The sequence below is a fragment of the Temnothorax longispinosus genome, chromosome 10, assembly GCF_030848805.1.
Source record: "Temnothorax longispinosus isolate EJ_2023e chromosome 10, Tlon_JGU_v1, whole genome shotgun sequence".
Lineage (NCBI taxonomy): Eukaryota > Metazoa > Arthropoda > Insecta > Hymenoptera > Formicidae > Temnothorax > Temnothorax longispinosus.
This window is the reverse complement of record NC_092367.1, coordinates 11368711-11382988: the sequence shown is the minus strand read 5'-3', so window position 1 is coordinate 11382988 and position 14278 is coordinate 11368711. Positions and strand designations below refer to the sequence as shown.

The following is a 14278-nucleotide window of genomic DNA, read 5'->3' as shown; positions in this document are numbered from 1 at the left end:
CATCTGCTTCTAATTTCCTCTTAAATACCCATCTTGAATCTATAATGTTAGCTCGTTTACCATCTATCATCTCTGTCGGTTTATCAACATGCGTCCATACTAGATTGGTTTGCATAGACTCAAGTTCTTCTATTACAGCATTTTTTCAGTTTTCTCTTTCGCTGCCTGTCATCGCTTCTTCATATGTGAAGGGCTCTCTATGTAATGATGCCATAAGACATCGACTCAATTCATCTTCATTCTATATATTCTGTTTTCTTTAAACGGCAGTTTTGCCATCTTTGCCATTATACATACTTCACACTCTAATATGGAGTTATCAAACTTCACATTCTCCAATCTCTTTTCTACTTTTTGTAATTGTTTTAGATAGTTTAACGATGCATGACCTAATCTAACATGCCATAACATCGCCTCATTTATTTTCTCTAGTTTCTTTACTTTTTCAATTACTGAGCTTTCACACATTTCTTCTATATTCTCTAATGTTTGTATATCCTCTAACTTAACGACTTGATCGAGTTTAGCATTGTTGTGTTCTATATTTTCGTTCACATTTGTGAGCTCTCCTTCATTCTCCCTCCCAATCGCAGAACCAACATTATCCTTCTCATCTAATTCTCCCTCCGAAATGGATAATTCATTGCTCTGAATGTTTGTTTGCGATTGTTCAGGAAGCTCACTATGTGTAACAATTTCTGCTCTACATCTGTAAATTCCTTTAAAAACTATTTTATTTGTCAGTTTATTGTAAACTTTAAACACTTTATCATCTAAATAAATACTAAACCCTGCATCAGCCAACTTTCTTAAATTTTTGGATACTTTTTTTTTGGCTGCAATTACATTTGTTAATTTAATGACTCTCTTTTCTTTTTCATTCGTTATTAGCGAAAGATCTCCTTTACCATCTATTGAAATGTTTGCAAGCTCATTTTTATATTCGCGCATTTAATAACTCTATCTTTACATTTTTATTAACGGTTTTATTTGTATACCTTTTTCCTCTAAATTTGTTCGCCTGGGCTCCGGCATTAGGACAGCTGTCACCCTTGTGGCCTCTAACTTCCTGGCAGTAGTAACAAAACCAGGCACCAGATTCTATCAGTGGACAGTTCTTCGCCATATGACCCATTCGGTTGCATCTGTAGCACTTCACTTGTTTCATGTTCTCTTCTGCAGCAGCCCTCTGTACCCTGACTTCGGGTTTCTCTAATTTTTCTATATTCTCGTTTTTAGTCTCTGCTTCTAACTGCATCATAAAGGACTTTATTTCATCTATGTTCATTTCTTTAAGATTAGTTTGTTTTCTAATTAAATCTACATTCCTCAGCTCTGGTACATTAATTGACACAGCCTGATAAAATGCAGATCTAATCTCTTGTTCTGCGAGGGGTACCGCATCTTCACATGATTCATATTCTCTAATTATTGAATCGAAGCGTTCACAAAAATCACTTACTTTTTCGTCTTTTCTCATTTTAATTTGATAGAGTCTAGCTCGTACCGATACATGAGTAACGTTTACTTTACTCTTTTTATATCCTCTCAATTTCTTTAAAATTTCTTTCGGATCTTTTTCATGTAGAATCCTTTTATGATAGTTTTCATCTAAATGATTGATTATTATATCTCTAACTAGACTTTTTCTTTTAGCAACTTTTAATTCGGAGAGATTTTCTGGACTTTCAATGTTTGAATCTATTACATCTAACAACTCGTTATTCATTAACTCAGATTTTAAATAATCCATCCAAAGATCAAAGTTAGATTTTTGCGTCAGCTTATATTCTCTTCTAATATGCAACCTTTGATTGTTTAGTTCTGCCTCTATAGTGCTTTTAATTGTCTCTAAACTTCTATCTTTTCCGGCGGAACAAACTCTTGCTTCATCTAATTTTCTCTTTCTAGATTCTACTTCTAATTCTTTAACCGTTGTTATATCATTCTGTACTGAACTTTGTGTATTTTCATTATTTACCTCTAAACATCTAAGCTTCACTTTCTCTTTCTCTAAATTCACATGGGCGACTTCCACTATGTTTTCCATCATCGAGGATGTTTTAGTCATAACTTTATCTAACATTCTTGTTACATTCTCCATTCTTGAAACCATTTGTTCCTGTTTTTCGTAAAGCATCTTTGTCTCTATGGTTAGTACAGGACGATTTTCAACCCATTCTCTATTCACATCTATGTTTTCTATTATCTTTGGTTTGCTGCGTTTCGGGATTGTACCCTTTGCTTCAGTCTCCTTCTTGTTCTCTTTTTCTTCTGAACAAAATTTTTAAATTACCGTGATAATGCTGCTATCGCTGTCGTAGTCGATCAGCGCATCTTGGCCTTCTTCCTCCACCAAAAGATTCTCTGTCTCTTTTTCCATCTAGATCGGGATTTAAATTTCAATCGAACATTAGCATTCCTTTTTTGACAAGATAAACCAACATTCGTATTGACAAATAATAATTTACAATTTCTATCACTAGATCTCTTTCAGCGATAAAAATTTAATACTTATGAGGCTATATAAAACGCACTGCAATTCACAATAACCCCAAAGCGAGAAAACCACGCGCCTCTGCAGGGCTATCCGCACGCGCACACCACTGTCCGTTGCGATCCCCAGCACTGCTGAAAAGATCTATGGGAGCTCGGGTTGATCACGCACACGCACGGGGCCCATACAAATTTACGCGGCTTCCCTAAACAGTAATCAAGCTACACCGCACAGCAAGTCATGCTCGATTACCGACCCGATACATAACAATTTCAAAAAAAATAAACTCATATAGAGTCATATAGAGTTTTTATACATACGCATACACATACATATATACATGTATCGCAATCTAGCCATCTAGCATACGCATACATTTACATGTATCGTAATCTAGCCATCTAGCATCGATGCTATGTTGTTAGTCGAAATCGATTATGTGTTTGTGCGCGCCCGGCAACAAGTTCCGCGCGCCAAAAGATGACTCTCGTCTCTCACGATCGGACTTCCGCGCGCCAAAAATTCCGCGCGCCAAAAGAAATGACTCTCGCCGTTCACGATTGGACTTGCACGCGCACGTCGCCGGCCTGTTACCAAGCGGCATCTTTCTATTTCTTTCTATTGTACATCATTCTCTACTTCTCTATTACACTTTATACATCTATTTTCTAATTCTCTTATTACCACTATTACCTTTATCTCTATCTCTCTAAAGGCAAAAAGAATTTGTCTCTTTCTACTTCTATATTATACTTTATCTCTATTTCTCACAAGACAAAAAGAATTTGTCTCCTTCTAACTTCTAACGGCATTTATCGAACGTTCTTATTAACTGAGAATTCTCTCGTTTTGCTCGTCAGCAACGAGGAATATTATTTACTCACCCTCTAATCTTCTAGATGCTTCTATCTCTTTCTATGCCCTTCGCCGGCGTCTCACACACTTCGTATATACACTTTTGTGCTATGTTCCTCACGCAGAGGAATCGTGCCCTGGGCCCATAACCTATTGGAAATATAATCAGGGACGACTTGAAATGTGGTGAGATGGGCAGGGTACACAACAATCTTGATCTTTATACACTCTGAATACTGTCTTTATTATATATAAGTATGTCACACTCTGTAACTTAAACCGTAACTAACACGTCTGAACACGACGGTGATCGAGGCTCTTGAGTGTTCACACAACGACCGAACGACCGCACGTACGCGTGGCGCCCCGAGGCGCGCGCCACACCGGAGCTGCCCTCTCGAAGGGCGGGAGCACATCGCTCGTTCAAAGCTCAGCTCCTCATAACTACGTTTACACGGCTGGATTTACGCCGAAGTTATAACATCGATTTTATAACTTCGGCGTAAATCGGGCCGTGTAAACGTAATCATTGTTATATATAGTTATATAGTTATATAGTTATATAGTTATATAGTTATATAGTTATATAGTTATATATAGTTATATAGTTACATATATGACAAGATCTGCGCCGACATGAGAAGTCATATCTGAGCATATTTGACCAGATAAAATTTGATCTGCTAAGATATAATTTGATCTAGTCGGATCTAATCCTTTTTTCCCGGGGACAATTACGACACCAGTCACGGCTCCATGGGACTTCACTTTTAAGCAGTAAGGAAATTAACGGTTTTGATTCGCTACCGCTTACGTTATGTCTTGAGTTCTTGACTGTAATTGGCTGATTTGCTTACTGCTTAAATCTTGCGGTGCTTTTAGATGGCAGCGTCGAGCGTCAATCGTCAATATCCTTGTGTAGATGTCTAAACACGCAGATCGTGCAGATTTCAGCATCAAGATGCTGAATAAAATGGCTACTGACTAGAATTAGCGTCAAGATGCTGAAATCTGCACGTTTAGACATCTGCGTAAAGGGGAAGTCCCATGGAGCCAGCGTACGGCGTACCGGCGTATGGCGTAAAGAAGCTTGGCTAATCACAGGCTTTACGCTCGTTTTCGTTACGCCAGGACAAATGTTACGCTGGTTTTTGAAGCGTTTCGGCGTTTATGCTACAATGATACACGTACACGCATATGGAATTGCTTCATGTATGAATGTATGTATGTTATATATTAAAAATTGCGCTGAAAATTTCATCGGCTGTCCCATGGGGCGTATTTACGCCGGCGTAATGATTAATAAGCCAATCACAAGACCCCTTGAGCATCCACTTTGAAAATAAGTTTTATAAAACAACACTGTGATTGGCTTATTAACTTGATATATGTTGTCAAGGTTATGACCCCGAGTGATCTTCAGAAGGTTTTAGCCGTCGCTCGTTATTCGTTAAAAAGTTATTAACAAAAAAAGGTTTGGAAAATATAGCAGCTATTTTGAGTATTGGAAGGCATAAATGACTAATATATATGTCGAAATAGTTCACGCATACACTTTCCACGCGAAACGAGGTGCCACATGGGTTCGTGGCGCGCTTTACAACCTCGTTTATATATATATACATAATGAAACATTATATATTCTCTATTAATTTCCTGAATACACATATTTTATGTCATCTAGTAATACATAAAATGGGTCTCCTCCAATTCTTTTCACATAGATGATTGACTAACTTATCTTGTTTAATACCACCTCTACTTAAACGAGCTTGTAAAGCGCGTCACGAACTTATGTGGCACCTCGTTTTGCGTGGAAAGTGTATGCGTGAACTATTTCGACATATATATTAGTCATTTATGCCTTCCAATACTCAAAATAGCTGCTATATTTTCCAAACTTTTTTTTGTTAATAACTTTTTAACGAATAACGAGCGACGGCTAAAACCTTCTGAAGGTTACTCGGGGTCATGACTTTGACAACATATATCAAGGTCATTGAAATCGGTGAGATCGTCCTTAATCTAGACATTTGCCAATATAATTTATATGACAACAAAACAAATTTTCATGTAATAGCGAAAATAAATCATGAATATTTGAAATTTTTCAGAATGTCTGAGGCGTAAGGATGAAATAATCAAACAAGCTCTACTCGAAAAGCAATTATTGATGGCGGATATATTGAATATCCCTAAAGAAGATTTTGAACATGTGGCAGACATAGCATCTGAACCATCTGCGATGGAAAAGGAACCTGCTGAACTCATACTTGCTGCTATTAGCCAAAGTATTTATTATTAGTACTAACAATAAGAACCAAATTTAGTTGTTGTATTTATTAAAGTTTATTATTCTATAATATTGTCAAAAGCAGAAATATAGAAATAAATATAAATGATATATTTATTATTATACAGAATGATTTAGAACGAGTAATAAACTTTGATTATTTGAGAAGTCATTTTGAGTAAAAAATGTCGTATGAACATAGATCCTGTTCTCAATACTTACACAATAGTTACAGAATTTTTAAAATTTGTTTTTTTTAAATATTAAATTTTGTTTTATTTGAAATAGTTTTTCTTGAATATATAAAGCCTTATCTACAATGTGTTCTTTGCTTCCTGTTTTCTGCTCTTACCTCTTTGCAACTATCTCGTATTTCGCAATTCCGTCGCGTAACGTAATGTTTCTTGTCTCTTCTGAAGTTCGTCAATTTTTATCTTGGGCGACATGCCCGTTCTAGACTGGAGGATGAGCTGACTCTCGGCTCATCCGAGTGAGTGGTGTAGACGGGTAAAAATCTATAGTTTATGTATAGTTTATGTCACGTACACTATAGAAGGCGGATGAGCCGAGAGTCGGCTCATCCTCCAGTCTAGAATGGGCAACAGAGAACAAAAAATATCTCATTACGCGACGGAATTGCGAAATACGAGATAGTTGCAAAGAGGTAAGAGCAGAAAACAAAAAGCAAAGAACACATTGTAGATCAGGCTTAAGTGTTCATATTTTTTATGTTTACGAATTTAGTTATTATATTTCTTGAAGATAAAAGTGAATATTTTACGAAATGTAAAATGCCTATTTTATAAAAATTATCTATTTGTTTCCAAATCTAATACTTCAAACAAGTAGCTCTTAATTTTTTCTTACAAATAGAAAAAGATAATTAGAAAATTTCAATAATCAAATTTATTTGAAGTTTGCATTAAAAAATATTCGAATATTGGCAATTTGAACGAAATGTCTGGAAATCAGCAAATTTTCATGAAAATTTTTCCAAGATTTGAGTAGACATTGTGGAATATTAATAAATATTTAATTATTTGTTTTAGAAGAGATAAAAAATGATGAAACATTTTGTACATTATTGTATAATTTAGTAGAAAATAGCAACTGATAATGTTACACTAACATTATTATTGATAATCACACAAAAAATTGATAATGTTTACTTAATATATTATTTATGGAATAAGTTTACAGTGTTTACATATGCATAACAAAGCACTTATATTTTACTTTTGGCTACAGCTGATCAGCTAATGGGAATGTTGAATTCTGCATTAAATATAAGTGAGACGGAAACAATATTTGCATCACGTGGGACATCGACATCACATGGGACATCCTCTCCTGCGTGTGAAGCTACTGGTTGTCCTTCACTACGAAGTCATTCGCATCCTCAACAATCAGTCATGAGAATGATACAGCCGATCTGCCATTATCTTACATCCCAGCTCTCACAACTGTCACAACTCCTGGTAAATATGACCATTATTTATTTTACAGAATATCCTAAATAGAAAAATATTAGCTTAGGATTTGATAATTTTACGATTCGGTTCATTGACAAATGAGTAGTTCGCGGTCAGACAGACAGACAGCAGACGTCAGGTACATGTATATATGATTTTAGGTTATAATATCTTCGTTTGTATTTATGTTACCTGTCCTTATTTACAGCTCTATAAAAATAAAGTTGATTATATTTGCTTCTGTTGAAATGTAAAGAACGATGGATCATAATGTCGCTTTACTTTTTTTTATAAGTCAGAGATAGGATTTAATTGCAACTATCAAGCTTTTTTTATTCATGTTAACCACTGAGATATAAGTATGGAATGGACACTGCGATGCTACGCCCGTAGGTGGAAAACGAGCCTGAGACAGATAGATATTGTGGGATCTCTCTCTCTCTCTCTCTCTCTCTCTCTCTCTCTCTCTCTCTCTCTCTCTCTCTCTCTCTCTCTCTCTCTCTCTCTCTCTCTCTCTCTCTCTCTCTCTCTTTCTCCCTCCCTCCCTCCCTCCCTCCCTTTCTCCCTTCCTCCCTCCTTCCCTCCCTCCCTCTCTCCCTCCCTCTTTCCCTCCCTCCCTCCCTCCCTCCGTCCCTCCCTCCTTCCCTTTGTCCGTTTTTGGACTCATCTCATGAGTCAGGATCTGATTCTTGTCAAGGGGCGTTGAGACCGGTTTGCAATCTTTCATGTTGAATTTAGTTAGGATCTGATCAATGTAGTGAGATTGGTCCATCCATAGTAGTCCACGTTGGCGATCTCGAGTTATTCGAATTCCTATAGACAATTCTTAACTTCTCCTTGATGAAGTGTCTTTGCATTTGATTGTTGTTGAGAATCAACACATCGTCTACATATATGCCAACGATTAGGATGTTTTTGCCTTGATTCCTTTGATACACACATGGATTCGCTGTCGATCTCTTGAAACCTAGACTTCTTAGCACTCTATCGATCTTCTTGTTCCAACAGCGACTTCCCTGCTTCAATCCGTAAACTGCTTTCTTTAACCTACAAATGTCATGTCTGACTATCTTACCGGGATCTTGACGTATATTTGAGGTCTCTCTGAAGAAATGCGGTTACGACATCTAAGTGATCAATATCCAAATCATATTTTGTAGCGAGTGCGAAAAGGTACCTGAGAGAGTTGTATCTTATTACCGGTGCGTAGGTTTTTTCATATTCTAATCCTTTCGTCTGAGCACATCTCTTTACAACTAGACGCGCTTTGTATCTCATAACGTCACCATTCTTGTCTCTCTTACTCTTAAAAACCCATTTAGCGCGTCTAAGGCTTTCTTATTCGGGAGAAGAACCGCCGTTTCCCATGTGTGGTTTTCTTCGTGCGACCGCAATTTATCTCGTATTGCTTCCAACCATTTTTTGGAATTCTGACAACTCAACGCTTTCTCGATCGATGATGGATCTGTCCCAGATATCTCTTCAACCAGGTAAGTACTGTAATCATCCATTTTCTTAGGTTTTGGTATCCTGGAAGATCTTCCTGGTGCTTGTGCTTGCTGCGGTGGGATTTCATCCATCTTCCTCTTTGTCGTTTTCCGAATGGCTGTGACAATCCGTTTCTGTGCTGTCACTATCAATCGTAGTTGCGTTCTGTGATTCATTTTTCGGTTCAGTTCTGCTTCATCTGTGTCCGGAGCTTCTGTAATCGGAAGAAACTCTTGTTTCTGTAAATTTCCGGATCTAGGCAGCCTTTTCTTGAACTTCTGTATCATGACGTAACTACTCCTCAACGAAAATGACGTCTCTTCTTTTGAGTATTTTTTTATGTGTCGGTTCATACAGACGATAAGCTTTACTATTTTCGCAGTAGCCCACGAAAATGCATTCAAAACTCTTCTTGTCCCATTTTTGCCTCAAAGCCTTTGGAATGTGGACATGAGCTCTGCTGCCGAATATTCTCAAATGACGGAGATCTGGTTTCCTTCCACTCCATGCTTCTTCCGGGGTCATATCGGATAGCGCCTTTGTAGGTGATCTATTGAGAAGATATATCGCAGTCGAAACCGTTTCTTTTCAGAACTTTTTCTGAAGATCTGGGGAAGATCGGCTTCAAAAAGTAGGCATCGAGCCTTCTCGACAATGGTCCGGTTATAGCGTTTCGCCGCACCATTTTGTTCGGGAGTGTGGGGTACCGTCGTCTGATGTCTAACTCCTTCTTCTTTCAGGAAACTCATCAAGCTATCGTTAATATATTCCTTGCCATTGTCAGTTCGCAAGGTTTGAATACTTTCTCCCGTTTGTTTTTTTACGAACTTCTTGAAATTTCGGAATATCTCTGGAACCTGGCCTTTACTTACTAGTGTATAAATGAAGATTTTTCTTGAATAATTGTCAATCAGCGTGAAGAAATATTTTGCTTCTCCGATCGATGTCGTCTCCATCGGGCCACACAGATCCGAATGAACCAGCTCCAGGATTCTTTTAGTTCGATTACCTGAATTCCCAAAAGAAAGTCTTGCCTGCTTTTCTTCTAGGCAAGTTACGGAGGGGCTACTGATTTCTCCTTTGTACTTCAATCCGCCGACTAGACCTTTACGTAGTGAATCCATTGCTCCGGAATGCAAGTAGCCTAATCTTTTGTGCCACAGAACTGCGTCTCCTATCGTCGATGCTAGTTTAGCTTCTGCCGACGGTTGATCTAATTTATACATCCCGTTGGATAATGTTGCCGTTGCAATCAGTTGGTTAGTTGCATCCCTTATTTGACACCTTCGTTTGTTGAATGTTACCGAGTGTCCTTTTTCCGCAATCTTACTAACTGAAATCAGATTCGAGGTTAGTTTAGGAACATAGAGGACGTCCGTTATTTTAATACTTCTCTTCGTATTGCTGGCGAGAACGTTAACTTGTGTGCTGCCCATTGCTTCTACTGACATCCTTTCATTATTGGCCACAATAATTTGAGAATTAAACGGTGTCTTGGAAGACATGTTAGACGAATCTTTAGACATATGTGCGGATGCACCGGAGTCGATATACCAATCCGTAGTATTTATGTTACCTGCGGTGAGAGCTATGAAGAACGTAGAGTCCGTCTCTTTCTTCGATGTCTTCGAATCTTTGGATTCTTGTGCCGATGGTTTCGTCTTTACTTTGCTGCAACAGTTTTTCGCGAAGTGACCGTATTTGTTGCATTTATAACATCTTGGTCCTTTAGTATTAGTCTCGTTCCGAGGTTTTACTTGCAGCGTTGTGTCACTGACCGATGACTTACGACAAACATCGTCTTTTACTTCTTGCAATAATTTTGTTTTAATTGAGTCTCCGGTGATAGGGGTATTCGAATTCTCAATGCCCATAATTGTAAGGTATTAGTGAATACACGACAGTTAGTGGTAATGACAATATGTTGAAACTGAGCCTTGCTGTATCCTTTCGCTTGTCGCAGTTGTGCTGAAACGGGACAGGTTAACAATACACGTACTTGTGCGTACTTTTTACTATACAGGCTCTTTGGTTTATTTCCTTATATCGACATGTAACGATGAGTCGACTTGCACATGAAGGTGCCTTTTCATGCTGACGCTCGACGCTCATTTTCAGCGGCAAGAAGGTCGCATGACCACAATTGACGCCGGCGTCAATTGAAATTCATGAAAAGGAAAACAGCGTCAAAATTTCGGCGTCTTCGCGCTGCTTTGGCTTTGACGCTTGAAGTTGAAAAAATCCAACTTCTCTTTCTTGACGCTGGCATCATAGTGATGTCACGTGACGACGCTCAACGCTGTTTTTCAGCGTCCCATGAATTGGCACCTTGAGGCGGCAAAGACAGAACTGAACTTAAGAAGTAGTAATAGAAAGAAAACTCGACTCTCAGAATGCAAAAATCCCGGCCATAGAATATAATATAATCTAGTGACAAATACGCCGAATCCGATCGGTAACTAGATCGCGACCCTAGCGCCATAGTTCTGTGTGATTGCCACGTCCAACACAATATGCACGTTTATTATATGTGGCTCTCTTACATAGAGTATATCGCGTAGCTAGATGGGTGCATACGATGGCGTGACAGGCCTATACATGCTGCTTGGTACACTTTTCTGAAAAGCTATAAGTTCAGTCGATTAGGAGCTCGTATAATTCGACCAGAGCGGGTAGTATGAGGGGTACTCGAACTAGTTGTAAGAGACTGACGTTGATCGTTATTTGATTGTAAGGTAGAAGGTACGTCAGGGATAATTTCAGGGGGAATAACTTCTGGGGGTAGTGGTTGGCTGTCCTGGGTTGTTTCCGATGGTAGGGTAACGGCTGTTGGACGTACATGTTGTGTATTACGTCGTACGATGTTACCCGTAGGCAACTGTACATCGTATGATCGGGGTTCCGATCGTTTCACAACAATCTCACCTGGGATCCAATTGCGAGGCTCGTGGTATACTCTGACTGTGGCACCTGGTTCCCAGGAGCTGCTATGTCGTGGATCAGCATACTCTTTCTGTAATCTTCGGAGACGAGTTAATTCTTCCTGAACCTTCTCTTGTACCCTCGGCCAAAGTATCTCTTCAGTTGTCGGTATCGATGTACGTGTTTGCCGGCTAAAAAGACGTTGCACCGGCGAGCCCAAGACATTGTTCCGCGGTACATTACGTATATTTAGTAGTGCCTCGTAAATGTCACTCTTATCAATTGCACACTTGCGGAACAGATGTTTAACAGCTTGCACCGCTCTCTCTGCTAGGCCGTTTGACCTCGGGAACCTGGGACTTGATGTACGATGTTCGATGTTCCAACTCTTGGTAAATTTCTTGAACTCCGCTGATGCAAACTGTGGCCCATTGTCTGTTTCTAGAATACGTGGTACACCGTGTACAGAAAACCAGCGTTTGAATGCTGTCACTGTCTGACATGTATCTGTTGGGTATACTAATGTGAAGTCGTAGAAGCCTGAATAACTATCCACAATCACAAGGTATTGTTTACCCTTTATATTTGCGAAATCAGCTGCTACAATTTTTCAAGGTAGTTTTGGTACCTCCTTTAAGATCAGTGGTTCTTTATCCGGAATTCGTTGTGTCTTTTGACAGGCAGTACATTTGTTCACATAGTCCTCTATATCATTGTTCATTTTTGGCCAAAACATGACTTCACGTGCTCGATGTAACATTGATTGTATCTCTATGTGACCCTTATGTGCCAACTGCAAATACCTGGCGTGTAGCGACGTAGGAATCATTGGTCTGGAGTTTTTGAAAACGATGTCATCCATCACCGTAATTTTGTCTCGATAATTCCAGAATTGTCGTAAGGGGTAATCTAAATCCTTTTTATTTTCTGGCCATCCTGTCATAAGCGTCCTTTTGAGCGACGCCATTAAAGGATCCGCATTGGTTTCCCGCCTTAATTGGTCCAGGGCTGGTGAATACGGAATAACGACACATATTTCAATTTCTGCTTCGGTTTCCTCTTTTACTTGATTTCTTCTACAGTCTCTACTTAACGCGTCTGCCAGGGGTATGTCTTTGCCCGGTACGTATTTGACTGTTGGAGTATACTGAAGGACGTCAAAAAAATCCTCTGGAGTCGTGGTGGTTGGTTGGCCAAAACCTTCTTGCTAATAGATTCTAGCGGTTTGTGATCGGTAAGTATCGTTAAAGCTTTACCATAGAATCATGAAACTTAAAACATCCGAACCGAATTGCAAAAGTCTCTTTCTCCATTTGTGGGTATCGCTGTTGCGTTTCTGTTAAGGCTTTTGTTGCGTACGCGACTGGCTGATTATCTTGTAATAACACAGCACCCACTGCTGTGGAACTGGCGTCTACCATTAATGTGACAGGTTTCAACGGATTATAATATGCGAGTACTGGAGGAGTTTTTAATACCTCTTTGATTTTGTTAAAAGCTTCTTCTTGTTCTGCGTCCCAATGCCATGTTGTGTCCTTTGTTAATAATTGTCTTAACGGCTCGGTGATTCCAGACAAGTTTGGTACAAACTTAGACAAGTAAGTAACGGTACCTATAATACGGCGTACTCCTTGAACATCTTCCGGTCTTCTTAGCATTTCAATGGCCTCGAGCTTTTCCGGATCCGGTTTCCAACCTTCTGCGGTCATTGTGTGACCCAAAAACGGTACTGACGTTTTCTCGAATAGACACTTATCCTTGTTCAAGCGTAGACTAGCTTCATATAATCTTCGAAGAACTTGATTCGTCACTTCTCGCAGCTTTTCTAATGTGATGCGTAGACTATGACATCATCCATCGATGTTTCCACACCGTCAATTCCTTGTAAGATTTTCGTCATCATTTCTTGAAAAATCTCGGGAGCTGACTTAATACCAAAGGGAATTCGTAGAAATCTATATCGGCCCCATGGTGTATTTACTGTCAAGTATTTAGAGGTCCTTTCCGTCACCTTGATTTGCCAAAATCCTCGAGCGCAATCAAGTTTCGTGAAATATTTCGTGCCAGACAATTTGGTGGAGATATCTTCTAGTGTTTTAAGTGGAAAATGTCGCCTCTTGATTACCTTGTTCAGATCTGACGGATCAATACATGAACGTATCTTCCCTTTGCTCTTCACAATTACTAGCGGGCTCACTGCTGGGGTCGGCTCAGACACTGGTTTGATCACGCCCAGCTGCACCATCTTGTCGAGTTGTTTCTTGACTTCTTCCTTCAATGAAAATGGTATCCTACGAGGTGGGTGAATTTTTAGTTGCGCTCCTTCCTCCAGTTCCATATCATATTCGTATCCTTTTACGCAGCCTAACTCCATGAATAGTTCATTCTTTATTTCTTCAATAGGCTTCTCTACCGAGCCCTTTACAGCATGGACGCGTTTTATAAAATTGAGGCTGGTGCATACTTTCCGACCTAATATGGCTTGCACGTCTTCTTCTACTATTTTAAAATTAACTATGACCAACCTGTCTCGTATGTGAAACTTAATATTAGCTTCACCTATTACATCCATCTTTGTCTTGTTATATGTAATGAGACTCTTCGTACCTGACGGAGTCAATGTAGCACCTACTTGTTTTAACTGCTTATGTGACATGACATTACATTCTGCACCCGTGTCTAGTTTTGCTGTCACTTTATGACCTGCGATTGTCTTCAATGTCTCGTACCATTCGTTGTTGCCTTCCTTTC

At 39.1% G+C, this 14278-nt stretch overlaps 1 protein-coding gene and 1 pseudogene across 8 annotated transcripts in view; one reads left to right on the top strand and one right to left on the bottom strand.

The window, feature by feature from the left end:
* Rhogef2 (Rho guanine nucleotide exchange factor 2) overlaps positions 1 to 14278 on the top strand; it is a 250749-nt gene that overhangs the window by 185126 nt on the left and 51345 nt on the right. For 7 of the 8 annotated variants that reach the window (XM_071791544.1, XM_071791539.1, XM_071791545.1 and 4 more), the window contains 2 exons: positions 5467 to 5643; positions 6894 to 7123. In XM_071791544.1, the coding sequence (XP_071647645.1) occupies positions 5467 to 5643; positions 6894 to 7123 (407 nt within the window). Of the gene's footprint in view, positions 1 to 5466; positions 5644 to 6893; positions 7124 to 14278 lie in introns of those variants that run through there. The other variant, XR_011734124.1, reaches the window with a different exon arrangement.
* LOC139820933 (uncharacterized) lies at positions 26 to 3144 on the bottom strand (annotated as a pseudogene).